Source organism: Buceros rhinoceros, unplaced genomic scaffold, assembly GCF_000710305.1.
Source record: "Buceros rhinoceros silvestris isolate BGI_N320 unplaced genomic scaffold, ASM71030v1 scaffold25450, whole genome shotgun sequence".
In the NCBI taxonomy this organism is placed as follows: domain Eukaryota; kingdom Metazoa; phylum Chordata; class Aves; order Bucerotiformes; family Bucerotidae; genus Buceros; species Buceros rhinoceros.
In genome coordinates this window covers 22647-49972 of record NW_010389397.1, presented here as the reverse complement: position 1 = coordinate 49972, position 27326 = coordinate 22647, and the positions used below count along the sequence as shown (strand labels likewise).

The 27326-nt window shown below is 39.0% G+C and overlaps 1 protein-coding gene across 2 annotated transcripts; it reads left to right on the top strand.

Annotated features, from left to right (window-relative positions):
* Positions 1 to 27035, top strand: ACBD5 (acyl-CoA binding domain containing 5). Of its 2 annotated transcripts, XM_010134227.1 has the most exons (12): positions 37 to 134; positions 1653 to 1725; positions 5372 to 5483; positions 5611 to 5643; positions 15818 to 15955; positions 16668 to 16868; positions 17157 to 17263; positions 19257 to 19533; positions 20898 to 21097; positions 22672 to 22722; positions 23011 to 23120; positions 26705 to 27035. In XM_010134227.1, the coding sequence occupies exons 1-12, from the start codon at positions 37 to 39 to the stop codon at positions 26715 to 26717; spliced, it is 1413 nt and encodes a 470-aa protein (XP_010132529.1). In that variant the 3' UTR covers positions 26718 to 27035. The 2 variants fall into 2 exon arrangements, with proteins under 2 accessions (XP_010132536.1, XP_010132529.1); XM_010134234.1 differs by lacking the exons at positions 5611 to 5643; positions 26705 to 27035 and having other exon boundaries at positions 1 to 134; positions 23011 to 23124.
* The last annotated feature ends 291 nt before the right edge of the window (positions 27036 to 27326 follow it).

Sequence of the window (27326 nt, the reverse complement as noted above, 5' to 3'; positions counted from 1 at the left end):
ATGCTTTCATTAGGTTCATTCCAGCCAACAAATGAAATGATGCTCAAGTTCTATAGCTTTTATAAGCAAGCAACCCAAGGACCCTGTAACATTCCACGACCTGGATTTTGGGACCCGATTGGTAGATATAAATGGTAACTTTTCCTGAATTGTTTTGGTTTTTGTTTGTTTTGAATTTTTGAATGCTTTTTTGAAGCATTTTTGAATGCTTGAAGTGGAGATGTTTAGAAGAGTGGCACTTGAAGAAAGAGTTTAGTGAGTTTCATTCTATCTTAAAAAAAGAACATTCACAACCTTTGGTACTTGAATTCCTTTTCCATCTTTATAACTCAGATTATTTATAACTCCTCAGAGTTGTATGTGAAGACATTCCCTTGGGATATGCAGATGGGCAGGTTTTTCTTGGGCAGGCACCTCTGCAGTGTTTAACCCATGTTGTAGGACAAAATTGTAGGTACTTTGCAAAATGGGTGATGAGGGTGAGTGTCTGGAATTCTTCATTTTCAACTTGTTCATATATGATGTGAGCCTGAAGTGCATGCTCATTTACAGCCATTGATACAGCTTCAAGCTCTTGGAGAGAGGTCTGGTTTATATGTCTTTCTGGTTTGTCTGCTTAGTGGCAGAGCTTTCTACTGTCTGTATTTTCCTCATGCTGGGAAGACTTCCCCAGGTTGCTAAGATCTGTTTGAAAAGCCATGTGAATGCTTTGCTTATCTTTTAATAATGATTTGTCCTGAAGAACAAGTATTACTGCTGTCTTTATGGTTGTGGTCTTAGGATCTGTGAAATGATTCCTTTGACTTAATTTTTTTTTTTTTTTCCCTTCCTTTCTTCCTTCCTAGTCTCCCCGAGTCAGGTTGAAGGGGTATCTTTGCTGAGGACTAGGGCAGTAAGCTTCACCCACCTGGTTGGTTGTGGCTGAAATGTGAGCTACCAACCTTGAGGTTTTGCTGTAAGTAGGACAAATACTCTGGCAAGAGGAAGGGACCGTGTCAAATCAAGTGTGAGACTGAGTAAAGAAATGTTTTAATCTACTCTGTGTTCTGACAGATTCCTTGTGGAATACTAATAAATTTAAATGGAGTTTTCTGCCTTGCGGAGTTGAAGAGGGGGAGATTTTTTTAGGTCATAAATAGCTGCTGTGGTAACTGGGGGCAGTGGTTAAACTATTTGCCTGCTAGACTGATGTGTCTTTCCCCAATGGCTAAAAATGAAAAGGACAGGGTTGTTTTTTTTTTTTTCTATCCTGTTCTGACTTGCTGATGAGTGTAAGTGCTGGCTGAAGTGTCTGTGCCTGATCTTTTTCTAGAGCAGAGGGTCTTAAAAAATCTACTTAATCAAAAGGGCAATGTGTGTCTCATATCTGGGCTGTTAACAACTTATCAGGTACAAGGTCATAGCTGGTCAGTGAGGAACTCCTCAGGCCCAAGGGTGTTTAGTTTGTTGCGTCTTTGCTGACGTACCACTATGTCATTATCCTAGCAAATTATTTATTTTGACTTTAAAAAAAAAAAGTTGTGAATTATTGTTGCATTTTATTTATGTCAGAGGAACTTTGGGCATTACATAACTGTCCTACTTAAGGCTGGGCTGAAAAGAATCCAGTAGTCCCTGAAGATACTGAATATGTATGTGACTTTCTTTCCTAGGGATGCTTGGAGTGCCTTGGGAGACATGTCCAAAGAAGAAGCCATGATAGCCTATGTTGAAGAAATGAAAAAGGTAAATTTAATAATTAGAAGACATCTTCTAGAACAAATGCTCCAGAAATAAATTAGCAAATATGTGGAGGTTCTTGCTGGTTGCTACTGTCAAAGCTCCAAATTAGTTATTCCCTGTGTGAACTGCTAACATTTCAGTACTACGTTGTTTGGCCTGCAGGGAGAAAAAATTATGTAGTTACCTCGAAAGCTATAGAATTCGGATTGTTTTCAAAGAAACCTGGGAGTTCTAGCTGATGTGAAGCTTAAAACAACAGAGCTAAAGAAAGTGAAATATTGAAATTATGGGGCAAAAAAAAGGAGGCAGTGGGGAAAACAGTGGAACTTAAAGTAAAGACAAGCTGTGATTTATTCCAAACTGCCTCAGTTCTCAGAGTTGGGAGAGGTAAGTGATTCGTATCTTGGAAAGAAAAAAAGCAGCCCTCGAGAAGGACTTCAGGAGCAAGAGTCTTGTTCTCATGACTGGAGACATATAATCAAATCTGTAAACCTAATCATCTTTGAATTTTCAACAACTCAGGCACCTGAATTTTCTGTACTTACACAAAAATATTCCTTGTATACTGTAGTTGCAGTCAAACAATTAGAACTGAATAATTTGGTCGGTCTTTTTTGGAATAGATATGTAACTTGTAAACAGTCATAGTTACTATATTAAGCAGGAATTGCAGCATTAAAGTAAAAAATCAGATTAAAGTTTATTTTCTTTTATTAACTAACCCTTTTCATTGAAGTCTTCACTGAATCTCTTCTGGGTGGCCTTTCTAGTTTAAAGATTATTTACTGTCAATCTGGATAAAAATGTAGTTGTAATCTATTACTATAATGAGATTAGCATCAAGGAGAGAAAATGCGAGTTCCACTCCAAATACACTTGCTTTTCTCCCAGGGTGCTATTTGACATTGACCTCTTAATATATTTAATGATTGATACAACAGAAACTTTTACTAGGCAAGGAACTGGAGTCTTGGCTATTGTTCTTTTTTCTGCCTGTAATTTTGGTAATTTAGTCCTGCTCGTATATATATACAAATATTATTAATTTGGTCAAAAATACCACTAGATTTTAATAATTCGTTTTGAATGCATGCCACAAGGTTTAGTGCTTAAGTTCAAGTCTCAGGTTCAAAATATGTTAATACTTCAGTAGAGTACCTTTCTTTTCAATACAGTAATTGGTTTGGTCGTGACATTTAAAACTAAGTGAAACTGCGATGCTGATTCTAAAAAACACCCTAGTAAGTTTCCTGTGATGAAGTCTACTACTTTACCCTGATGAAGCACAATAATTCTGCCTCTCTTCAGGTTACGTGTAGGTATTGGAGAGCAAATGACTTTGCCTTGCTCAACTTTGAAACTGAGAAGTCCCTACCCTGCTTTGGTGCTGTTTCAGCTCTCACGTTTGAAATACTAGCTTCAGATTTTCCAACCCAGTTCACTCTACTTGAGATGTCAGTGGAAGTGCGTTTCAGATGGATCCACTGGGTTGTTCTGTCAGCATGTACTGCACTAATCCTTGTGTTACTGTGGGCATTCTGCTGTTGTGGCATAGGTATGCATGTCTAAGGGGCAAAAAGCCACTTTCTTGTATACTGATACCACAGAGCTGCGTTTAAGGGTTTCTAAGATTGCCATGTTCTCCCTCTGCCCCTGGGGCATGTCCCTACATTTGTACATTGTTTGGGCCGTAAGTGCATTGGATGACCCTGTCACAGGATATTTTTATTGTAAATTTGTTTGATGGGGTTTTTTCTTCTTCATGTAGTAGCCTTGGAAACTGCAGCTGTTGAGGATTGTATCTGGGTGAGGTTTTGAGGAGCTGGTGGGAGATGACCAAACATGTCTTAATCTGAGCTCAGGTGCATTTTTTCTAAGGTTAATTTACCTTCCAAGTAGTATTGTTGAAATTTTATATTGCAGTACTGTTTAAATTTATTTAAACTTCAGCTCTATTTTGTTACATATTAGAAATGAGTGATATCTTAGCATAAAGAAGTGTTAATGCTGTATGGTGTTTCTGATTTAAAATGAGCCTTCATATATGAATTCTGTGACAGTGAAAACAGTAATTCAGGATATATAGTAACATATTACTTTCAAATTTTAAGATTGGCATATTATGCCTAGTGGCTATATAAGTAAGCAATTGATGCAATTGATTTTGTTTGTGGAAGTATTTGCTCTTTTGTTGCTCACCTAAAAGCTAGTAGTTACAAAACTCCTACTTTAAAACCACCTGTGCAGTAGTATGTCGAGGTCTGTTTAGAACAGGTCAGGAGAAATTATGTGCAGACATCATAGAAATGCATGTATGAAACAGTTGACAGTGCAGACTATAGAAGTAACTACATGGCAAATGGAAGTTTTACTCTAAAAGAGGTTTCTTATTTCTTTCAATGCTATTGAATTAAAAAAAATATTCACAGAACTGTCTTGTCTCTGGTTCACATCCAGCTCTGTATCTGAACACTGAGCGTTTCTCTCTAAGAAATATGGAATGAGTTATATATGCTGAATATCTCAGAGAAGTGACAGTGAAGCTGCAGTTTGGTAGGATTGTTGCCTCTTGGTATGCTTGATTGGTTTGCAAGTTACCTGCCAGTCTGCCTGGAGCTCCTGTTTTATTGAGTAATGTTGTAGTTTTTGCTTCTAGTACTTTGTGACACACTTGGTGCTTCAGAGCAGCATGTTCTGTGGCAACTTATACCTCCATCTGTTGCTTTCTGGTGCTGTCCTGGAGTAGGAGGTATACTGTAGCTGTTGGTTTGCTTCTGCCTGAGTTTTTTCCTATAGCTATTGACTCCTTTAAAAAATAAAAGTAGAGGATGAAAGAGGAACAAAGCTATTGGCAAAAAGTTTGGTTGACAGGACTTAAACTAGAATGGGGCAGTGATATTGTATGCTTTAAAAATAATATTCAGTTATTGAATCTCTTCTGTTTAATGTATCTTCGTTTTAAGATTTTACATTCCTATCAAATGATCGAAGGTATTGGTTTTGTAATTTAAGATGAAGAAATTTTTATCGAAGGAGGAGCTCCAAATGACATCAAGAGCAGAATTTGTCTCTAATTTGCTCTGCTAAGTGTGTATTGGCACCGTCCCAGTTTAGCTGTATTCTGTCAATTTGTTGTGTGGCTTTAGATAGACCCAGTAGGGCACTTCTGATCTGCCTCTTACATTGTGTTGAAGATGGCAGGGTTTGACAAATACAAAGAATCCTCTAAGAAAAAAAGTCTCAGAGTTTCACTTTCTCTGTGGGAAGGGTTGTCTGTAAAATAAATTGCATCAGATAACAGCAGCCTGTTGAACTTTGAGTTTGTTTAGTTTGAAATTGCTGAAATAATGGGTGTCAAGGTCTACAAATACTGTGCTGAGGCAGTTCCTTTAGTGGTGGCAAATGCATTAGCTCTCCCATCTTCCTTCACCTAAAAGTTAATACAGCTAGTTAAAATTCTCGCTTGGTAAATTGGGTTATTTTGTTTTCATTCAATTAAAATTATTTTAAAAAATCAGAATAACATGTTAAGTGACTTAGTGAAATGTTAATGAGTTCCATGATGATCACCAGTTTCTAAAATCTGTTGAAATAAATGAATCCTTGAAGTGCTGTTTCACAAGATTCTTCATATTTTGAATTTATGCAGATTCTTGAGAGTATGCCAATGACGGACAAGGTTGAAGAATTACTGCAAGTAATAGGCCCGTTCTATGAAATAGTAGAAGATAAAAAAACCAGAGGATCTGAAGTAACCTCAGGTTTGGACAAGTAACTTCCTATGTACTACTAATAATCACAACTCCAGATTTTTGGGAGCTTTTTTTTATATAAACGATTGTAAAGCTAAACGTTACATCTTTCTGTTCATTCTCTACCATATGGCAGTTCGAATGGAGAAAGTCTCTAAGTATTTGGAAGGTAGGAATAATAAATTATGTGTAAGTCTGTCTTTTCCATTGTTTTGGTGCCATAGTAACTTCCTGCTAATACTTGTGACTTCGGGGCTTGCCACATCATTATTAAAGGCTGGATTTTGCTTTTGAGTTACAAAGCAAAGTTAGACCCAGGAAGCTGAATACTTAGTCCTCGTATTCAGGCTTTTTGAGCTGTTGAAAGAGGCGTCTTTATATATTTACCACAAACAAACAACTCCCTCGAGCAAATCTAGTTTCTGCCTTTCCATTAATAAAGGGATCAACTGTTTGAAATGTGCACTGTTACCTCCTGATGTAGCTGTGAGTTATGAAACTGCATGCAGCAGTAGTTCAGTTCTGTCATCTGATCTAAAATTAAAGAAGAAATAATTCACAATCAAAATCCATGCTTTTCTAATCATTGTTTCTCTAATACATACAGACTAAGATAGGTGTGTGAAACTTTGAAGTTTTCTGAGGCTCAGATTCATGAATGGAACATTTTAAATCTCTGACAAGTGGCAAATCCAATAGTGTCGTATCAGCGTAAAAATCAGTGAGGTGATTTTTATTTAGCAATACTATTGTGGGAATGTTTTGATAATAACAGTTACTATGTTACAGGCAATGTGTTCATAAGGTTGTAATACAAGGTTTACAGCTGTTTAAACCTGGCTTAAAATTACAGTTAAATTTTAGCCCTATTGCATTTCACTTTTTAAAAAACAAAACATTGCACAAATTAATGGGTTTAATGTATTTGGGCAGTAGGAGTCAAGAGGTTAAGTTGCCTTTATGTGTGGGGTTGTTTTCCCTCACCTTAAGGGAACATAGTTTTGATTCTGGTATTGAGTCTCAGAGAAACAGAAATAGTTTTTCGTTGTTTTTGAGGAAAACTAATGGTAGAATTAAATGGCTATTTTGAAAGCCATGTTTTTTTTCTCGACTTAAATTGTGTATGCTTCATGTCAAGAGTTTAATGAGCTTGCTTGACAGCTGGATTGACAGGCAAGATTATAAGAGCATCAGTAGATTCAGGTCAATGATATGTGTAATAAGGATTTACTTGGACTTGGTATCTACGGCACAGTGCCAAAAGCCATTTCTTAAAGTGACTTATCTAGGCAAGCAGGGAATCGTGTTAAGTTAAACCATACCTGTTTCAGAAACAAATTTAGCATACCTGCTTTTTAAAGAGGCAGCTTAAACACACAGCAGTGTAAGTAAAACAAAATAGCAAATTTCAGCTTTTTCTTGTTCTGTCAGTATTGCAGTAAATGTGGTCATATGTCGTCATTCATACGGTTGAAAGCTGCAACATCTGATTATGCCACAATGAATTTTCACAAAGTCTGTTGTGTTATAACTTTACTATTGCATTAAGACTTTGAAACGTTTTCTTCAGTGCTCTTACCAGTGCCCCGATTAAAAGTGAAGCTGGAAATAATTACTATTATTTACGGTTCTCAAAATATTTCACATAAGTATGGAAACATGAGTACTTTCAGCCTTCCAGATACGTGCTAAAGAATAGACCCAATCTGCACAAGTCTGTGTTTGAGATAGTGAGGAGATTGGTGACAATACTGTCAAAAGTTGACACAGTTATGTTTTGATTGTGTTAGTTCCTCTACTCCTGTTTCTTCCCCTGCCCCCCAAGCCCCTGTTCTCTCTAGCCTCTGTTGGGGAAGGTGTTTTTTTGTGGGCAGGCAATCGGTATGTTCTGGAAATTGGGAACCTTCTCTTGAGTCTCTTACTTCGTAATATACCACTCCCATCTTCTGGCCCATTCTGTTTTGAGGTCACCTTCCATTCCTCTTCCATCAGATCTTAATGTGTATGAAGATCATTACCTAATTGTTAAAAAATTGCATGACACTTGTTCAAAAATACTGTTGATTTTGAGGTAGTCGAAGAGATTGTGTGGATGTTATGTGTATATCATATATGGCTAGTGCATCGTCTCTAGCAGTTTGGCCTCACAGAGAAGTGTAGCCTTCTAAAATTAAATTTTTACTTCTTGTGGTTTCATTGTAAATGTTGAATACAAGCCATTGAAATACTCTTTTCCTGAATCAATAGAGCTTGTATCGCTCCTTAATAAAGAACACTGAAGCCTGACCTGCCAGCGTTAAAATGACTTGTAAAATCTACTAGACAACTAGGACAAACTTGCCAAATCTATGGGTTACAAATATCCAAACTTGGATGTGTTGGTACAGAAAGAAAATAGAGAATGCCCTCTAACAGGCTGAGCAAGTAACCTCGGTAGTGTTGTGAAAGCTCATCCTGCTTACTGTGAAAAGCTAAGGTTCTCTGGAAAGTTCAGTCAGTCTCTTTCTGACAAGTATTAATTTTCTGACAGGTGCGAATTTTCTCTTGCAGAGAAAATTATTGACAAATTATTTCCTGGTGCATAAAATACTAGACATCAAAAAAGGAGGTGGGATCTTAGCCATCATAGCACTGCAGAAGAGAGTAGGTAACTGTTGCAATATTACAGAAGGACCCTTTTGTTTGCAGGTGCTAGAAGAATAGAGAAACTAGAGGTAAGATAGCAGGGTGCTTTAGAAGACGAAGCTTTCAAATTTTTGCATAAGAAGTCTGATGTCCAAACTAAAAAGACAAGCTTCAAAGTATCTCACTGCTCAGTGAATGTGAAATTTTCAGAAAGGGCCTTCAAGCTTTCTACTTTGGTTTTACCTGAATAAGCCAAAGGTGGGCTAGAATTGGCACCCTGATGATCTGATACTGGGTGAAAATATCAAGAGTTTCAGAGTCAGCTCATCCTTCTCAATGTATGTGGATGTGTTCTTGTTTCTGAATGTAAGTAAATCTAAAGTGGGCAAGAAAATCCCTGCCTGACAGGCCCCCACTAGTTTATCTCGACAACTAAGCAAAGTGTGTGGAAAGTGTTCACAAGTTCCTCGGTAAAATTTTCCTGTGTGACAAGGCACTTTCTCTGTTTTAAAATCCTGCTAAATAACAATGATCCTTCACCTTTATGCTGAGCACTACTCTTTGTAAGCCTCTGTGAAGAGTAAATGTGGTCTCCAGTAACTGACTCCAGTTATACACTGCAGAGACTGTGGAAAATTTCAGCGTTATAATACTCCTAAACTTTGTGATGCTAATGAGCGTTTCTCTCCTGAAAACTTCGGTGCTGGCTGTGTAATTTGCACCAGATGAAGCCCTCTTGAAGCAAGGTGACTTGGATGGCTGCGTATGCTGGTGCTAGGCAGTGCTGAGCTCAGTGTGGCATGTTTGCACTGGGAGCCCACACAGGTCGCTGTTTTGGTAGCAGCTTGTGTGAATGGTGGAAGCTGGCCTGGGTCATGGGCAGATAAAGCTGTTGAATGATTTGCTCAGTGTTTTCTTGCATTGGATATGGGAGCTAGGTTTAAAAGATGATACTCACTAAGGTCTCTGTGCCGCTAGAACAAGCGAATACGTGTAAACACTTCTGTGTCGAAGGCAGTAGTTGGTACAGGACATGGGTGATTCTGGAGAGAAGGAGTTCACTTGGTAAAAAGTGAGTCTGTTCTTAATTCTTTCCGGATAGCAACACTTGTTCTTACTTTTAAAATGCAGTATTTCCCAAATGTGCTTCCATAGATTGAATATTAGTTTCTCCATTCAAATAGTTTTTTCTCAAAGAGTTTCTCATGTTATTTTCAATGTTTGCTTTGTAATGGAGCATCTGGTAACATGTGCTTTGTGCTTGTGTGTGGGCCTCTTCTGTGAAACACCTCTGTTGGCTTCATAAGCTCACTTTTTCATTTGTTTGACTTAAATACACTTGCTAAACTGATTTCCTTCCTTCCTCTTTTCCTCACTAGGAATTTTAAGGAACTTAGTGGCTGTGAATCTAATGCTTTGTAAGAAGGGAGAAAAGAGCAAAAATCCCTGTTACTCCAAAATTGCAGTCCTTTAGTAGGATATATTGAATGGGTGGCAGCATCACAGCTCGGAGGTGCATTAAGGCAGGGCAAGTGTGGGGTAGGAGGAGCTGGTGGGTGGGTGAGAGAGGTTTTTAAAATTCTATCCTTTTAAAATTTTTCCTCCTTTTCCTAGTTTCCAGTGATAACTTAACAGCTGTAGTTAAGGTTACAGGTTATATTATTTAGAGAGGCTAGTGTGAAATTTGCTATGCAAATATTTTTTTTAACATTTCAGTAGTTTAATAGCTTACCTTCAAAAGCGTCTAGAACACTGTCTGCATTGCCGCAGGATGGCATTATTGCAGGATTAAGGGCTCGGCTAGCAAGTGCCAAAGTCAGTGGAGAGTCTCAATGAGCTGTGGGTCAGTGTCTCAAAGCTGTGGCTTGATCTGTTCAACATATATACCTGCTTCAGGTTTTCCTGTTCAAATTTGAGCCTGCTTTGTAATTCGACTTCAAACTGATGATTTTACGTCAGTGCTGGAAATTAGGGCAGAGCATCAGTATAGCTCAAGCCTGAGGATATCAGCAGCTCCCCTCTCATACAGAGTAGTAGAGAATAAATCACCACAGAGCGAGTAGCAGAGTAACCAATGTGAAAGAAAATGTAACAATAAAAGCTGTTTCTTTCAAAGTGGAGGGTGCTAAGAGAAGCTTTCTTCCATGGAAAAAAAAAAAAAGCCTGTAGGTGTTCTGTTTCATGCTGGATTGAGTCAGCAGTAACAGTTTTTGTGGACAATTGTGAGACCTGGATTTCTTCCTCCAGCCAGACAACAGTTCCCTGCAAAGGTGAAAATAAGTTCTCAAAAGCTTTCCAGGTTTTGAGAATCTAGCAGATGTACCCACTTGCTGTAAAATGTTGGTATCTTACCTTTTAGAGGTCTCGCTTGTAGTTAAGGTCTTGTGATGAGAGAACTGAAATCCAGATTTCTCCCAGCTCTGTTCTACAAAGACAAAGAAGTAGTAAACAGAGGTAATGGAGGCTGGGGAAGAACAGACGTAGGTAATCCTATCTTGATTGCTCTGAGTGCCCAGTGGGCATGGGGTGGTGTTTCATGCGTAACTTTGTTAGAGCAAAAATAATTACTTTCATCATAGCCTTTAAGATACATGGAAAAGCCATCCATGTTATCTGCGAGGCTGTATTTAGTACAGACGTTGTAAAATGCTGTTCAGCTGGTAGGCTTGGAGCAGGTGACAGGAGAATATAATTTTAATGTAATTTCCCTTTTGGATTTTTTTCTTGCACAGGGCAAAACAATTTTTGATTCAGGCTACAATATTATAGACCACAGTTTCTGGACTGCAGGTGACTCAGCAATATGGCTGATTTCAAGCATAATTCAGTTTTCTTTATGGGGTTCTCAATTCACTGTGCGTTGTATTTTTCCGTTTTGTGTTTTCTCTGACAAAACTGAAAAGCATGTAATATGCTTCTCTACTTGCCACACAAGGTAAAAGTTCTAGATGTTGACTGTATGTCTTCCATGCAGATTAGAGCTTAGCAAGTCCAGCTCTTTCTCCCAGAGGGGAAAGTATTACCAGACATGGGGAGATCCTGGAATGATGTTACTGCTCTTGCAAGTTACTGTAAATATCAGAGAAGCAGCTGTTCTTTTGTGTTCATTCTCATATGTAAGTAATTCTCATATTGGCAGTAAGTTGGTAAAGCCAATGTGGGCTGCATGTGCTTGGTGGCCCCTGCACTCTGGATGGCGGGTGGCCTCTGTGGAACTATCTGCCAGTGCGGGGAATGCCTGTGGGGCAGCTGCTGCTCTCTCTGGGCTGCTCTCCGTCAGGAAAGCCCAGGCGCGTTGTCTCTACTGGTGAATGCTCAGTGGTGACAGGGAGGAGGGAGATGTATCCAAGTCTTAAATGTGAAAGCTTGGTAACCTTAAAAGGTCCGGGATGACTAATCAATAAACCTAAATACCATACTTGCGAGTTAATATAATTGTCTAAGAAGCTGCCATTGTCTGTGTTTGTTTTTATCTGCAAAGTATTGATGTTTATAAATGATGAATAAAGACATGGATGTTGTTGATTGTTTTTTGAAATACAGTGGCATCTCTTTAACAGCTTGAAAAGTGCATGAACAGAGAGGAATGCTGAGAGAAAAGTCTGTAGCCTTTTGGAGTATATTCAAAATAAAAAGGAGAGGCTTCTTTTTCTCTGTTACAGTAAAGTTTGGGAAGACTGATCAACGAAAAAGGAAAACTGTATAGAGGAAGATCTGGCGGCTGTGATCTGTGTGGTTAGGGAATACATTTTTCAGAGAACTTAATGCACTTAAAAGTGATGAAACTGATAGTTTAAGGAATTTTATATTTCTCTGTCTCTATTTTTGACAGACCTTTCTAAAATCTCTTTTTATTTGTGGTGGCAGTTCATTTGAGTACTGTAGAACAGATGTTACAGAGCAGGCTGGGCCTCTGGAAATTTTCTTTGTAGTGTGCTATATTAAGAAGAATGGAAGGAAATGAGAGTATAGAAACTCTAGTTCTAGTTGAAGACCTTATTGCTCTCAGATGCTTGCATGTACCTCTCCTTCCTCGCTGCAGTCATCCCTTGCAGTATTGGCATACATCAGTTTCAAAAAGGAGGTGGAGATTCGTTCAAGGAAGGCTATTGGAGGCGGCAGATAGTGATTGCATAAACTTGGAACTGAAGCAGGGAGCCTGCTTGGATTAGTAAAATGCATGAAACATCAGGCTGTGATGGCAAGTTAAGAATTCTAGTTACCTGACTAACAAAACAATTTTGTACAGCATGTAGGTCTCTGAGACTTAATTTTGCTAGAGCTTGAGTCCACTTAGGTGCAGGAGTGCAAAGAGATCCCTATAATGTAGGTCACAGAAATAATCTTTTAGTGGCTAAGATTTTGCTGCTATTGGGCAGATAGTAAAGTTACAGTATCTTACAAAAGCACATAATTGTTATTAAATCATGAGGATGTACACAGTTAGTTGAATGTTTTGTGATGTGTTTCACCTGCTGTCGTAGACTGTTTCCTGATCAGTAGTGTTGGCAAAGAATGAAAGAGTCTGTAGGGCTTATGTGAGGATACTACCTTGTGCTGGGCCAACCATCAGTACAGTTCCAGCAGTACATGTTAGTTTTGTATAAGAATTACGGGCCTGTTCAGAAAACCAAAACCACAAGGCATTAGAGGAAAACCTGCTAGAGTAGGTTTTCTTTGTAAAATGACCCTTGAGCTGGGACAGATCCACGGAGGCGTTGAAGCTCCTAACTCCTGTCTGGGTAACAAAAATTGCCGTGAAATATGCGTGAAGTTAGAAGTCAAAAACATAGCTTTAAGAAACTTGGCCCTGTTATACGGGTCATTGAGAATAATTGTAGTGCTGCCTTTAAAGATACATATTTATAATTGCTCTTAGGAAACCTCTTAAAAGAGCTCATACAAGAAAATAAACATCTACTGAAAGCTTGTAGAGAGTCTCTGTGTCTGTTGTGTCTGTTGCTCTCATCCTTTCCATCTTGCCATTTTTTAATTAAATCCTTCTTCTGTTTGCATATTGTTATTTTTACACAGCTCTTACTAGATAGCCTTAAAAAAACTCCAGGCTTTTACAGCTGCAGAGCAGTACAGCTTTGATTTAGAAAACTCTGTCTCAGATCTCACAGTTTGGTGTTGTAGGCAGTGAGATGAAAATGTTAAATCAAGAGATTCTACAATACCTAAATGAGGGCAACAGAGAAAGCTACTAATGTTTTACCCACCCCAAACTCCAGGCAAACAGAAAAAATAATGTGGGGGGATGGGTAGAATTAGCACAAGCAATAGGGTTTTAAAAGCTAGCTTGATTTATCATTCATATGAAAAGATACATTCCTGAGAAAGAAGCCATCAACCAACTGGGACTCTGTTTAGTCTTTAACCCTGTCATCGCCTGGTATTAGTCGTCATTGCTGGTGTCTTAGAAGATACTTGGAGTTACAAGGAAAACAGCAGCAAAGGGTGATTTTACCATGTTTTAAAAGCAGTTGGGGATGGACCTGATGAGAATAGCAGTGAAGGGTTCTGAGGAAGAGTACACCACTGAGCGTGGTATTTCCAATGGCCAAAATTCTGTATAAAGCTGTGTTCTTCAGCTGGCATCGACGCACTGCTTCTTTATGGTCTTCAGGAGTGCTGTTGCCAAGAATGACTTTGTAGAAGAAATATCCTGATGGATTTCAGTTATTCACGTGTCCCATGGCATGGTACAATAAATCTGGTTACTGTTGATACTTTCTCTTGGTTCCACCTCTTTATTTAAATACATGTGATGTATCACTTGGGAGTTTCCCCAAATGAGTAAATCTCCTTACTGAAGTCAAGTGGAGAGAATATGCTTAAATAGTCAAAAAGAATAAAAGAGTAAATACTAAGAAAAAGAGCTTATGATATAGCTGGAGCTTTTTACCATACCTTTGGTAAGGTGAGGAGTTTTACATTTTAATTCACCTTCCTGCACAGCCAGAAGTTCCTCCTAGTCTTGTCTTTCCTGTTTAGTCCCTCGACTGGGTGGGACACATGGATGATTGTGCCACCACCTCTTTTGTTTCAAAGGGATGGGCGATGCCTGTGTCACCATGCCAAGGGAGTAGTGTCTGTGCTTAAGGATCAGACTGTGGGAAGTTAACTGCTACCTTCTTCTCCTCCACTGCTGCTTCTCAGAAAAACGTCTCAAGAATTTGATTTCAGAATAAATGAAACATGCTTATGAGAAATAAACTGGAAATATATTGGGATTTTCTTTTTTGTGAAACAAATTTCCTAGCAAATAAGGCATGTTCTACAGTGAGAAGAGAAAAAAGCATCTGATCACCTATATTCTTGAAGTGTGTAAGACAGACAATAGCTTTTCAATAGCTTTGTTCCCTTTTTACAATAAAGAAGTGGGTTTTTCATCTTCATATAGAAGTTGTAGTAAATCAGTCCAAAACAGTGATGCAGGATGCCCACAGAAACCTTACCTTGAAGTAAAATAAAGGTGAACAGGATACTTAACATATTCATTATTTCTGTACAGGGACTTAATTTTCCCCCCCTTCCTTTTTTTATTTTTTTCCCCAAAAAAACCCCTTTGAAACTAAAGGAATGTGGGAAGGCTCGTTATTGCAAGATTAAAGCAGAAACCCCTTAGCTCTAAGTTGCCATGCAGCAAAGAAAGTACGGGAGCTGGTTTGACAACTCCACTGTAACGGGATATTATTTTCCTAAAGGGAAGAATTAATTTTTTAAGATTCTGGCAAGGGAATGTAGAAATTATGCAAATGGAATGCTGTGGTGACAACAGACAGTCTTCAGCCTTGTGTCCACATGTACAATGTGGAAGTGTTTCATAGACCATCCTCTCTTTGTACCTTAATCACTCTGTCCTGATATAGCAGGCTTAAATGATCATCAGGATGTGTTTAACCGTATCTTTTTGACAGGAAGTGGTATATTTGACCCTTAAATTCTCCATACTTTTAAAGAATCTTTGCCTTGCAATTCTTTGTACAGTCAGAGTAAATCATTTGTGATCCTTGGAGTGATCAGAGATGTGGGTAACAAGGAATTAGCAGTTACTTTGTCTATTTCAAGATTTTTAAAAAAAAATTGATGTAATTAGACATGCAAACAAACGTGAGTGTATTTATACTGAAATCAGAGAATTTATTTCCATATGTCCTTTGCCAGATAAAGATTTGTGTAAGCTTGAGTCACCTTACCACGTTTTGAGTCCGCTTAAATCACAGCAGGAGAACATGCATGGGCTAATTTACCTTCCTATGTGAGAATCCTCTCGCTCACGTAATTGAATAGAATGTTTTAAAATTTGAAGCCTTTCAGCCCAAAAGGGAACTTCTATAAAACTGCAGATTTCTGGGTTTAAAAGAACATGTCTATATTACTCCTGGCTAAAATGTTACTTCAGTTACATCGTAGATATGGGTAGTAGTCCTGGTCTGAGACTCCTTAGTGAAAGTGGCCTGCTGTCTCTTTCCAGGATGCTTCTTCAGAATCTCTGAGCATCTCTTCATCAGTAGTCAGGTACTCTGTTGTGAGCCACAAAAGAGAAACATTAAACCAATTAAGGAAGATCTTACAGAAATAAAGGTGGTATTATTTGGTACACCTTCTAATGTGGAAATACTTTTGTAGAACAATGACTAATAGTTTATGAACGGAGGGTTGTATGTTTGTTTCTTATAAAATACCATTTTTTTCTTTGAAATTTTTCTTAGACCTTAGTAACGTCATGAATTCTGCTCCAAATATGAAGGCTGTGAATGGAAAAGCTGAAAGTAGCGATAGTGGTGCAGAATCAGAAGAGGAAGGGCTTCATGAAGAGGAAGAAAAAGAACTACAGCTAAATGGAAAGGGTATGTTTTCTGCACTTGGACTCTGGAGTTGTTCTTAACCATTTAAATGGTAGAAAATCCTGAAGGATCACGCGTGCTGTTCTTCAGGAGGATTAGATACAAACGCAGGTGGATGCATGTGTGAAAAATGGGAGTCTCTCAACCTCAGTTATAAGATTTGGAACTAGTACAAATTTGTGAGCTGTGCCATACAATTTTTGACTTGGCTACCAGTTCTGTTGATGGGTTAGCTAAAAGTCAGTACCCTGTATTGTGTGGTTTTTTGTCAGTGCTGTTTTAATTGCTGTCAATGGCGACATGAGCTGTAGCAGTAGCATTGAAAATAACCTTATTCCTCAGAGAAAATAAACCAGAACTTTCAGGAGACTTGTTTAGGGGGCCCATGAAGCATTTTGAGAAGTGCCAGCATCAAGTGAAAACCACATGAAATTACATTTTTAGAATTCTATACAGGTTTTTCCTCCAGGATTATTATCAGTTCTACTTTGGATTTGCTTACTCATGTTTTGAAAAAGAAAATTAGATTTTACATTTACACTTTTTACAGGAACAGAACAATTCCTGCAAATGTGAATCTAGGAGCATTTACATATTTTGGTTTGCAGATACATTATACATACAGTCCACTAGGAAGTTAGCTACTTGAAGAAATATGTTTTGAGCTATTAGGTGCGTAGCTTTCTATTTGCAAATTTTTCATGTTCTTTTACAGACTATAAGAATGTGAAACCAGAATCAGCAGCTGCTAAGGATTTGGAAAGTATTGTTGCTAATGGCTGTTGCAAGGACAGCTTTATCCCAGATACGCAGAATGACATCCAGACCAAATCTGCCCTGAATGGCTTGAAACTGGAGGAAGAAATAAAGGAAACAGAGCAAAGCCTAGAAATAGCTAATAACAGTGCTCACCAAGGTATTGTCCTTGCAAGACCGTGTTTTCATTTGCACGTTTTTCATGGAAAGTATTTCTTTTCTTGAAAGCTTAATCCTGCGATTCAGAGGCTAGCCATGGTGCCTTTCAGGTTTCCCATTAGAAAAAGTATTATGTAATTCCTATATTAATATATACTCTTTATTGAGAATCTAACTTTAGGATGACAGTTGCAGATGAAAGGGATATGAGTTGAAGCTCACCTAGACGTTTTAACTCATGGCTTTACTCTTTGCCAAGACTGGCTCACGTTTACTCCTTTCTATACAGGTTCAAATGAAGAGAATACTGAAGAGGTCTCAGCAACTCAGCACTTAACTAGTGATTCAGACAGTGAAGTTTATTGTGACTCTATGGAGCAACTTGGGCTAGAAGAGGTAGGGCCTTAGTATTCCTAGGTGTGTTTTGAAACTGGCTTGCTTAATTTTAAATAGGTTCCTATCTGTCAGGTGAACCTGGACATGCAGAGGTGAATGAAGTAACTCATGCATACCTTTCTTCTGTTTGGAGTATTGGTTTTTGTTCTTTTTATTGTCAGTCTTTTACTACTTGGTTACTACTAATCTAAAAGCCTTGAAATTTTTGCCCTCAGAGAATTTATGTGAGGGGAAGGTATCAAAAAACAACAGTACAAAGAAACAACTTTCAAAAACCCCCTAAGGGCTGTGTCCACAAATGAATTTAGAGTCTCGTAACATATGTAGGGACCAGGATCCAGCAATCCCCAAGAAGCAGGGAGTAACACTGAGCTTTCTGCATGCTCTTTTTCTGGACGGATGCATCCTGCGTTTGTTTCTTAGAATAGAGACTTAGCAGGTGGCCCGTAGGCCAGTGCCTGAAAGTGGTCTAGGTCTAAAGAAGTGGAAGATGACAGTGATTTCTGGATTCTCTTGTACTCTCTTCAGCTGTAACGTACATCTCTGAGTTCATATAAAAGGTGGTCTCCAACTGTGCTGCTTAGTTTTGACTGAATTTGTGCTCCTGTTCATTGTATTAATTGTAGTCTTAGTTGACTTACTGGCTTAGACTTCCTTCTGAGGTCCGATTTCATTGTGGGCTTTATAGATTATATTCAAACACCTGGTTTCCTGATTCTAGAGAGGAATATAAGAATGATGCATGGGATCAGAAAGACCAGTAAACACTCTTGATTCTGCATTGTTCTTTTGTCTCCGTGTTTCCTGAGGATCTAGAGAGTGCCTTTTAGCAAATCAAAATTTAACCTAGTCGCGAAGCACGTTGGAAAGGTGATTTGGTGTAAGTGCTGCAAGCTCTGTTATCTAGGTCATTTCCCAATCATCTTGTGTATTGTTTAAGCTTGTTTGAGCTTCTTTAATTGAAGTGGGTGGATAATTTGTCAGAATTTCCCAACCTGCATGAGAAAAGTTCTAGTTTTGAACAGAATAACAATATGTAATATATGTAAATAAATACACAAGTAGAAGTTTAGATGGACCAATTCAAACTAGAAGTTCATTTAAATGCAGCTTTTTTACTGGAAAAGATAGAGCAAGCACTCTGTCCTTCAGTTCTGATGATACAGGTTTATGAGCTGCTGCTTGACAAATGGGATTTTGGCACCAGTTTCCATTTCTTTGCCCCTCGTTTTGGTTGTTTTTGGCTTTTTCATGGAGTTGTTTTTCAGCTAGCTGAGGTCTGCAGTTTGCTTCAGCATATTCTTGTGCAAGTGCTTGTCCTTGCGCTGAGTAAAGGGTTGCTTAAACCATCTTAAGGCAATCCTGTTGCAGAACATGTAATTGTGACCTGATCAACACAAACGTCATCCAGTTTTAATATCATCCTACAGTACTACCAATTTTGCATGAGAAGTTGATAGAATACTCTGCCTTTTTTTAGTTTGGGGAGAGGTACAGACTGCAGCCAAGCTGTTTTGAACAGGTTGATAATAAGCAACATGGTCTTTGCTGAGAGTGTACGCGCTATCTACTCGGGGTTGCTGATCGCACATGACTTTTGACAGGGTGGCTCACGAATCCCAAGTTAGGATACCACTTCACTGTCTAGGAAGCAAAGCCAATCCTATGAGGGAAAACCAAACATTTTCAGATCTTAGTGTTCTAGTTTAGTAATTAGTGAGTATTACTGTATGTTGGAAATGTCTAAAGTAATTCCAAGTAGTATCACATTTTTAAGAATATTTACCTTACATGCCCTTTCAATCTGAAAAGGACATTTAGACAATAGTAAGCCCATTCTACAGGCTCCCGTTTACTCCTCCTGTTAAAATAAAAGTCTTAATTCTGGGCAGACTATTCTCTTAAAGTGAAAGTAGAGATCATGCTTCTTCCTTTTTATTGGTTAACTGTCACATTTTACAGAATTTAATTACTTGCTAATGTCAATTTGTAGCCCTTGGAGATCATCACATCAGCTAAAGGATCTTTAAAGCATTCATCCCATTTCTTGGATGTAGATCACAGTCTTCCGTTAGAAAATACGGATTTTCCAAGGCGTGCTTGCATGACCTATGGGAATCTTCAGCCTGGAAATACTGTAGAGGGAGCAGCTCAAGAGCAAGGAGAAGTTAAGTGTGGAGGAGAAGATGGCAAAGCCAGTAATGGGGGCCCTCACAAGGAGAAGAAAGGTGGAGAAAAAGCAGATTTCTACAGTGTCAGAAGAGGAAGAGGTACTGTGCACACTATGTTTGAGTTCCCCTCTCTTTTGACTGCCCTGAGTTACTGGTGCCTCAGAAGCCCTTGTCAACATTTTCCAGTTAGATAGTCATGCTATATAGTGCTTCTATCCTTCACAATAAAAATAGATAACAAAATCCAAACTACAGTAAGTAGTTTTGTTTTCAGAGTATTTATTTAATTTATAATAAGTATTACAGAAGGATTTTGTTGTGCTATAGAGATGATGTATTGGCTGCTTCTGGGTTGGCTTACCTTAAACTCCAGCTGCTGTTTATGGCACCTGTCTTTTTAGAGGTGAAATCTTCAAAACCAGTCTGCGCATGAGAAGAGTTTCTTTACAAGTTACATACTTGTAAATGCATATGCGTTTATACCTCTGTGGTGCCCTGTCTGAAACCAAGGGACACCTTGGAAAGATATCAGTGATGAATTGTTTTCTATGTAATTGGAGTGTTAGCCACAGCTTTGAGCGATTCTGATACTATCTATTATGAGTCTTAAAACTTAATGATTCCTAATCACATAATAATCCAGTGTTCAATTTATGTTGCACCTCTGCTCTTTTAATTCCATAGTACTTCTGTCACCTAGGAGCAGCACCGTATTCTGGTGGTATGATTTGTAAAAGCAAGGATAAAGTTGGATTTTTCTTGCACTAAAAAACCAAACCAAACCAAAACAAAAAAGCAAAGCCTGAAAGTATTTTATTTATACATAGCATGCCTTTTGCATGGCACCTATATGTAATCAGGTACAAAAATTAAGAAGAAAATAACAAAAAATCATTTATGTTGAAAACTGTTTTGAAGAACATATTATAGTTTAACCACCTCTCCCTTCTCTCTTGGTGTTTTGCTTACGTTTGCTGCTTGAAGGCAGGAACATGGTGGGGTAACTGTGTATAGTTTAAAGGAGTGTTGTAGGTTTCAGCCAATTATCTTTTCTCATCACTCTGTTGCAGTGTTCTTTGTTTCCAGCTGGAGGCTGTCCCAAACTTACAACACACCTATCCTTGGCAATAAGGCAGATCCTACTTTCTTTTCACTGGGGCAGAATTTACTGCTGAACTTGACTTTACTGCTTCACTTGGATGTGAATTAATAATTTTTTTTGTTAAATGTTTGTGCACTTCTACCACCTTGAATGATACTGTCACACCGAGGCTGTAGGAAAATATCTCAAATGATGTTGCAGTAACCTCCCAGTGCTTTTGAACTCTGATTATAGCCTGTGAGTAGAAATACCACACCCGGTTCGGGAGGGAGGAAACGCAACTGTTAAGAGTCAAACACTTTCAGTAAAGTTGGTAGTCCATTCTATGTGCTATGTATCTATTTTTTCTCCCTCAAAACAGGACATCGACTTCAGACTCTAGGAGACGGTTCACAAGGTGGACAGATGGGTAGTGGAGGGGATGGAGAGCGCTGGGGGTCAGACAGAGGACCCAGGGGTAGCCTCAATGAACAGATTGCAGTAGTGCTGATGCGGTTGCAAGAAGACATGCAGAATGTCCTTCAGAGGCTGCATATGCTGGAGGCAGTTACAGCATCACAGGTATTCACTGAAGTTATTTGATTTGAATTTCCTTGGGTATTTTTATGCTTTTTCAGGTTAAAATTGCAGATACTGTTTTCTTAAACTGCAAAGACTGTTATGTTCTGTAGTTTATTCCAGTTTAAAATTTTTTATCGGTACCTGCTCTGAGGAACACAATTCAGGACCCCTGTATGTGTGAGCAGAACCATGCCTTTTCACCTGGAAATTAACCATATATTATTTTTGTGATCTCTGATCAGACTAATCTTAGCCATAGTTATTGATACACATTACACAGTCGCTATATGGAGATTCCATAGTTACTGTTAGTAAGCATGATATCAGATGATTTCTTCATCAGTAGAGCTCAAAGCAGTCTCAAAGGAAGCGAGTAATTATCTTCCAGACTGGCAAATGTTTGCAAGCAGAACTTCTGATTACATTTTTCAGTTAGCAGAAGATTGATTCTTCATAGCATTCTTTCTCTGTGAAGTAATCCAGTTTTCATGGAATTCCGCATCATGTATACAAGATAGGCAAAAGAAGTCTTAAGCAAGAGTAGATATTTACTTAATGTAGTGTTTCTTTTTCCATCTGTTTCTCTGGAAATACTGTATATTCAGGAGAACAGAATATGCTGTGAATATAGTTGAACCAGCAACCTAAAAATGTTTGGTTTTGTTTGACTTGCTGATATATTTTGATCTGCCTAAGAGCAAGAGCTGTACAAACAGTATCCTATGGGATATGCCTATTCCAAATCTAAGGGGGCCAGGGAGAAGGATTTATTAAAACCATGGTTTTGCTCCATCACAGCTATTCAAGGGTCTGATACTCGGATACCGATTGATTTTCCTTTTTTTGTTTGAGCAATATATATGAAGAAGTAGTAAAGGGTTCTTCCCCAGCAGTTCATGCTGTGCTTGCTACCCTCTACCTAAAGGGAAACAGAAGTTTGTGTTTCACGCTTACGTTAATTAAGAAAGAAGTAGAAAACTGACTGCTTTGTTTTTGTGGAAATGCCATACATAGTTTATGGGAAAAGTTTTGAAAAGTCTCTCGTACTTCTCATTTTCTGGATTGCCTGGAAGATTTGGAACAGAGTATCCTCTTTGCTTTGTGCTGCTAGACATGCCTATAACTGTACCTCAGGGCAGACTGAAGCAAAAAGTGCTTTTTGCCTTTGTATAGACTAGTTTGAAACATGCACTCATGCAAATTAGGCTGCTGGGATTTCTACTTCGGGTTGCAACTGCTGGAATTGAACCAGAGTTGAGGAAGTTGTGCTGACAAGTTGGCAGGGGACCCTTGAAAAACAGTAAAGATGTCCAGTACGTGTCACTGATTCATTTTTTAACACGCAGAGATGCGGTAAAAATGCTATAAAGAGTAATGGAAACATGAGAGGTAAGTTGCAAACTAAGTGATGAAAGGGGGGTTGCATGCGGGTGGTCCTGTTCCTTAAACTGTCATATACACAGATTGCAAAACTTTCCCAAGATGAAAAAATTCATATTCTCATTTTGTGAAGCAGAAAAATTTAAATTGCAGCTTCCTTTTTTATACTTACCAGCCTTTGTTTATATTTAAAGGCAAAATCCACAACAGTACAGTCAAATTATCAGCCTGCCTCCTCTGTCAGGGTAAGACACTGCTTTTTCTATTTGTAAAACATAGTGGGAATGGTGAAAAAGGGTGAGATGAATATTTTATATCTACCTTCTAGTATGTGCTTTTCATATTGTCTCTTGTCTAGGAGATAAAAAAATAATCTGTGTCTGAAGAAGTTACTTGATACATTAATCTTTTTTTTCTGGTCTTACTAGTATTTTCTACTGTGACACTGCAGCATTTGAAGTGATTGAGAAGTATACATGTGGTGTTCAATGTGTCTACACAGATTGCTGACTGGAATTTTTTTCTGTCCTTAGAAACCATCATGGTGGCCCTTTGAAATTTCTCCTGGTATTTTAGCTTTTGCTATTGTTTGGCCGTTTATTGCCCAGTGGTTGGTACATGTATATCTTCAAAGAAAGCGAAGGTAAAGATGTGCATTCAACAGGGCACATATACTTATTCCATCTGTTTAAACTGGTGTGTAATATTTCATGTTATTTAGACAGGACATAAAATACTGCCTTCGTGCTTAAGAAGGACGCAAGGGTCTGCTCTCCATAAGGCTTTGATAGTGTATCTGAAACATGAGGTCATTATCAAAATGGGCAGCTCCATAATAATTGCTTTGATAAATCCTTTTTCCTTGAGTTCTTCAAGCCGAGTCTTGCTTGTATTCCCCGATATTATATATCAGGGACTTAGAGCTACCAGGTAAAAGCAGATTGTACCATAGTCTTTAGTATGGTTGTGGTAGGAAGGAGAGCGTTTCAGTCTCAAGAACTGAAGCCAAATGAGCACAAGAAAGTCTTGAAGCTGGTGGGAGTGTTTTCCATTAGCTGGGACATTCTTTGACCCTCTCACTCCCAGTATCCTCTTGAGCCATTTTCACTGATTCTAGACTCCCCAGACCCCTTGTGTCATGAAAAAATTTTTCCTATCAAACCCTTTGCAGAGTCCCATCAGTCACCTATTTCTTATTTAACATTTACTAGCCCCTTACTATGGTATTTTTGTAATGTCTACTTTGTCTTCCTTCAGCTGAAAGACGTTTGTGCTCTCGTCTTAGCTTTTCTCAACACTCTAAGCATCAGAAGATCAAGTGAATGTTCTCTAGTTGCTGTGTTCTTACTTCAGCCTCACACCTCACTTTGTTAGCTTAGCATGCTCTTAAGATTTTTCCTCTCTATCAGTCTGCAAAGAGTCTGCATATGTGTAGGTCTTACTACAATTAGCTTAAATTGTTCCAGTGTTCTAATGTTTGACAGTTTTCGTGGTACAGGTATGGTAAATCACAGAATCACAAAATGTTGCTATTGGAAGGGGGCTCTGGACAGCATCTGGTCCATCTCCCTTGCTTAAGCAGACGCCTTGAGCCAATTGCCCAGGACTGTGTCCAGATGGCTTTTGAATATCTCCGAGGAAGGAGACTCCACAGCCTCTCTGGGCAACCTGTGCCAACGTTCATCTCTCATCTCCTCATAGGAGAGATGCTCCAGTCCCTTAATCATCTTCATGGCTCTTTGTTGGAGTCTTGACAGAGACAAGTGTCTCTTGTACCCAGAACTGGACACAGCAGTCCAGCTGTTGCCTCTCCAGTGCTGAGTGGAGGGGAAGTATCACCTCCCTCGACCTGCTGGGACGAGTAATGCAGCTCACAGTACCACTGGCCTTCTTTGCTGCAAGGGCACTTTGCTGGCTCATGTTCAACTTGGTGCCCATCCAGGTCCTCTTCTGCCAAGCTGCTTCCCAGCTGGGCAGCCCCAGCATCTGCTGGTGACTGGAGTTGTTCCTTCCCAAGTGCTGGACTTGGCACTTCCCCTTGCTGTCCTTCATGTTCCTGTCAGCCCATTTTTCCATCCTGTTGAGGTTCCTCTGGGTGCCAGCACCACCCTCTGGCCTGTCCTCCCCATTTTGTGTTACCTGCAGACTTGCTGAGGATGCACTCTGCTCCACCATCCAGATCATTAATAAAGCTGTTAAACGTGACTGGACCCAGTACCGACCCCTGGCATACAACGCTATTTAGTGGCCTCCAGCTAGACTCCTGTCACTGATCACCATCCTCTGGGCCCAGCCCCTGATGTTGTAAACAATACAATGCCCTCACTGGCTACACATCTGCCAGGGCGTTACCCTGTCTTGGAGCTGTCCGTGGAGCATTGGTGTTCCTTCCACTGTCTGATGAAACCAGAGATTTCACTACTCACACTCTTTTAGGCAGCTAAATACACATTTTCCGTATTTTCTGCTCTGGTAAATGTAGATTTCATTTCATCAACAAGCACGATGTTTTTTTAAATCAGTACCACTGTTTTAGTATGTTATGTGACACTCCTGTGAACTTTCGTGATGTTTAGCTAATAGCCCTCCAATGGCCATGTTCTCTCTCTCTCTCTCTCTCTGGTTCTCGTACACCTTTTTTGACCATCTATTCTGACCTCTGTAGCATCCTTCATCAGTTCACAGGTTCAGTCAAATCGCTCTTCAGAAAAGCACCCTTTCCAGCGTTTTTTCTAATATACGGTTCTAATGATTCAGAGCTCAAATGAATAAACAAATGGTACGTTATTTTTAATTTGGATTTGTCTAGCTTCAGCTTTCATCCATTGGATATGTGATAAAGAGCCCATGATGTGTTTTCAGTGGGTGCTTTATTGCTATCACCAGGTCATCTCTTATCTCTTGCTTAAATGAAACAGATGGAACAACTGGTATCTCGTTTTAAAGTTTTCCAGTCTTGGGATGATTCTGGTGGCTCTTTCCCGAAAGCTCCACAGTTTATCAAGATTCTTTTTGAGTTCTGGACACCAGGATTTGTACCACAGTCTACTAATACCAGTATCTCCAAGACCGACAGAGAGAGCATCGCCCCAGATAGTCCTTGTTCTGTTTACTTGTTCACGGATTGTATTAAAATGTTACGAACTTCAAGAACAGAAACAACTAAAGAGATTTCTGTGTTCATCAGCTTTTCTCTTTGTTTCTGAAGAAATCTACCCATAGCCAGAATTTAAGGACCATCTGCTTCCGCATCACCTTTCCATCCCGAGTTCCATCTCCTTTAGTAATGGGTAGGAAGTTGATCAGATATGCTCAGGGAGAAAATGGAATTGCAAAACAAGAGTCCTTCGCTGTTGTCCCATTGCCAGTTTGGGCTTGTACTCTGCTGAAGTGTGTAAGCTTTTAGGCCACAGCTGTACGCAGTGCATACATTGACATATATGTGTACTTCTGGTTTTAAAATACATAAATTGTCCTGGAGCGCAAACGGGGAGTCTGTGCCACCACATGAGGTTTTCTCATCGTGAAGCTGTGGGGTCTGTTTTGCACAGTGGAGCAAATGCCATGGAACTGGTGGAGTGGTGCCCTTCTGTAGCCAACAGCTTTGTGACTAATTCACAAAGGGGTGGCAGCTGCTCACTCTTAGCACCCTACTGTATGGTGTTCTGGCTGGTTTAGGGCTTCCGAGCCTCTTAACCTGTCCCATTCCTTTGTAGAGGAGACCTTCACGTTGAAAATCAGGGTACTCATGCTAGAGCCTTCACTAAAGAAAGATTGAAAACCTGGATCCTAAGGGCTCTAAAACCAGATCACAGATAGAAATAGATTTTTGATAATCATTGAGACTTGTTTAGATTCAGCTTACACTTTAAGAACATTCTGATCACGTTTTATGGAGTCACTGGAAAACTAGCTCATAAGTGTTGCTATGCTGTGGGCCAGCAAACCACTGACTGATGTGGTCAGGGGCTGTTCTCAGGGATTTCATCTGTGGTTCAGAATTCTTCGTGATATTTTGTACTCGTCAGTGTAAGCTGCACCAGTTCTGTAAACTTGCAGATTGTTTTGTAACTTAAGAGGGCAATTTTTCAGGTATCTTGAAGCATTGTATTTTAATGGACTGGAAATCATTCGGGTAACCTTACTTGATTTGTTTATTTAGACAAATGAAAAAAGATCTCATATGTGAAGATCTAATTAAACTGATTTATTTGGCTTCTCTTCTAGAAAACTGAACTGAGAATTCATGACTTTGCTTGAAGACTAGTAGGAGAAGATGGCCCTGGAAAGAGAAGGAATTTTGAATTCTCATAGAATCTCAAAATCTGGGATGATGTTCCTTCTGTTATAGTAATATTTTCTGAACTACCTTTGAGCTAAACACCTAAAGACTAACATTACTGAAACTTGAATGATTCACAGCTCCTGGGTTACAAATAAATTCAATAATTCCATCCCCGAAACCATGTGAACATTTAATTATTTTGGAATATGCTTGTGAATGGGCCTTCAGTAATTACTGGTATTGCTGACGGCAGATGATGAAGAGAATATCGTCTCCCTAAAAGAATAGTGAAAAATGTGTAAAACTGTTACTTAAAGGTAGAAATAATTCTATGATCGCAGTATCCCTGCCTGTTTTTCCACAGGGTCGTGTATTACCAGATGAAAGCACTAATAAAGTGTGAATTCAGTACATTGTAAGCTGCTGGAAAAATACAACATAGCTCTGAGGAATTCAACTGGTTATTTTTGCTGCTAAACCAGCATGGGGCAAATATCCATGTAAATCGGTCTGAAGTGAAGTTGAATCCTCCACTTACCCTTTAAGATTGTAAAGGTAATTTGG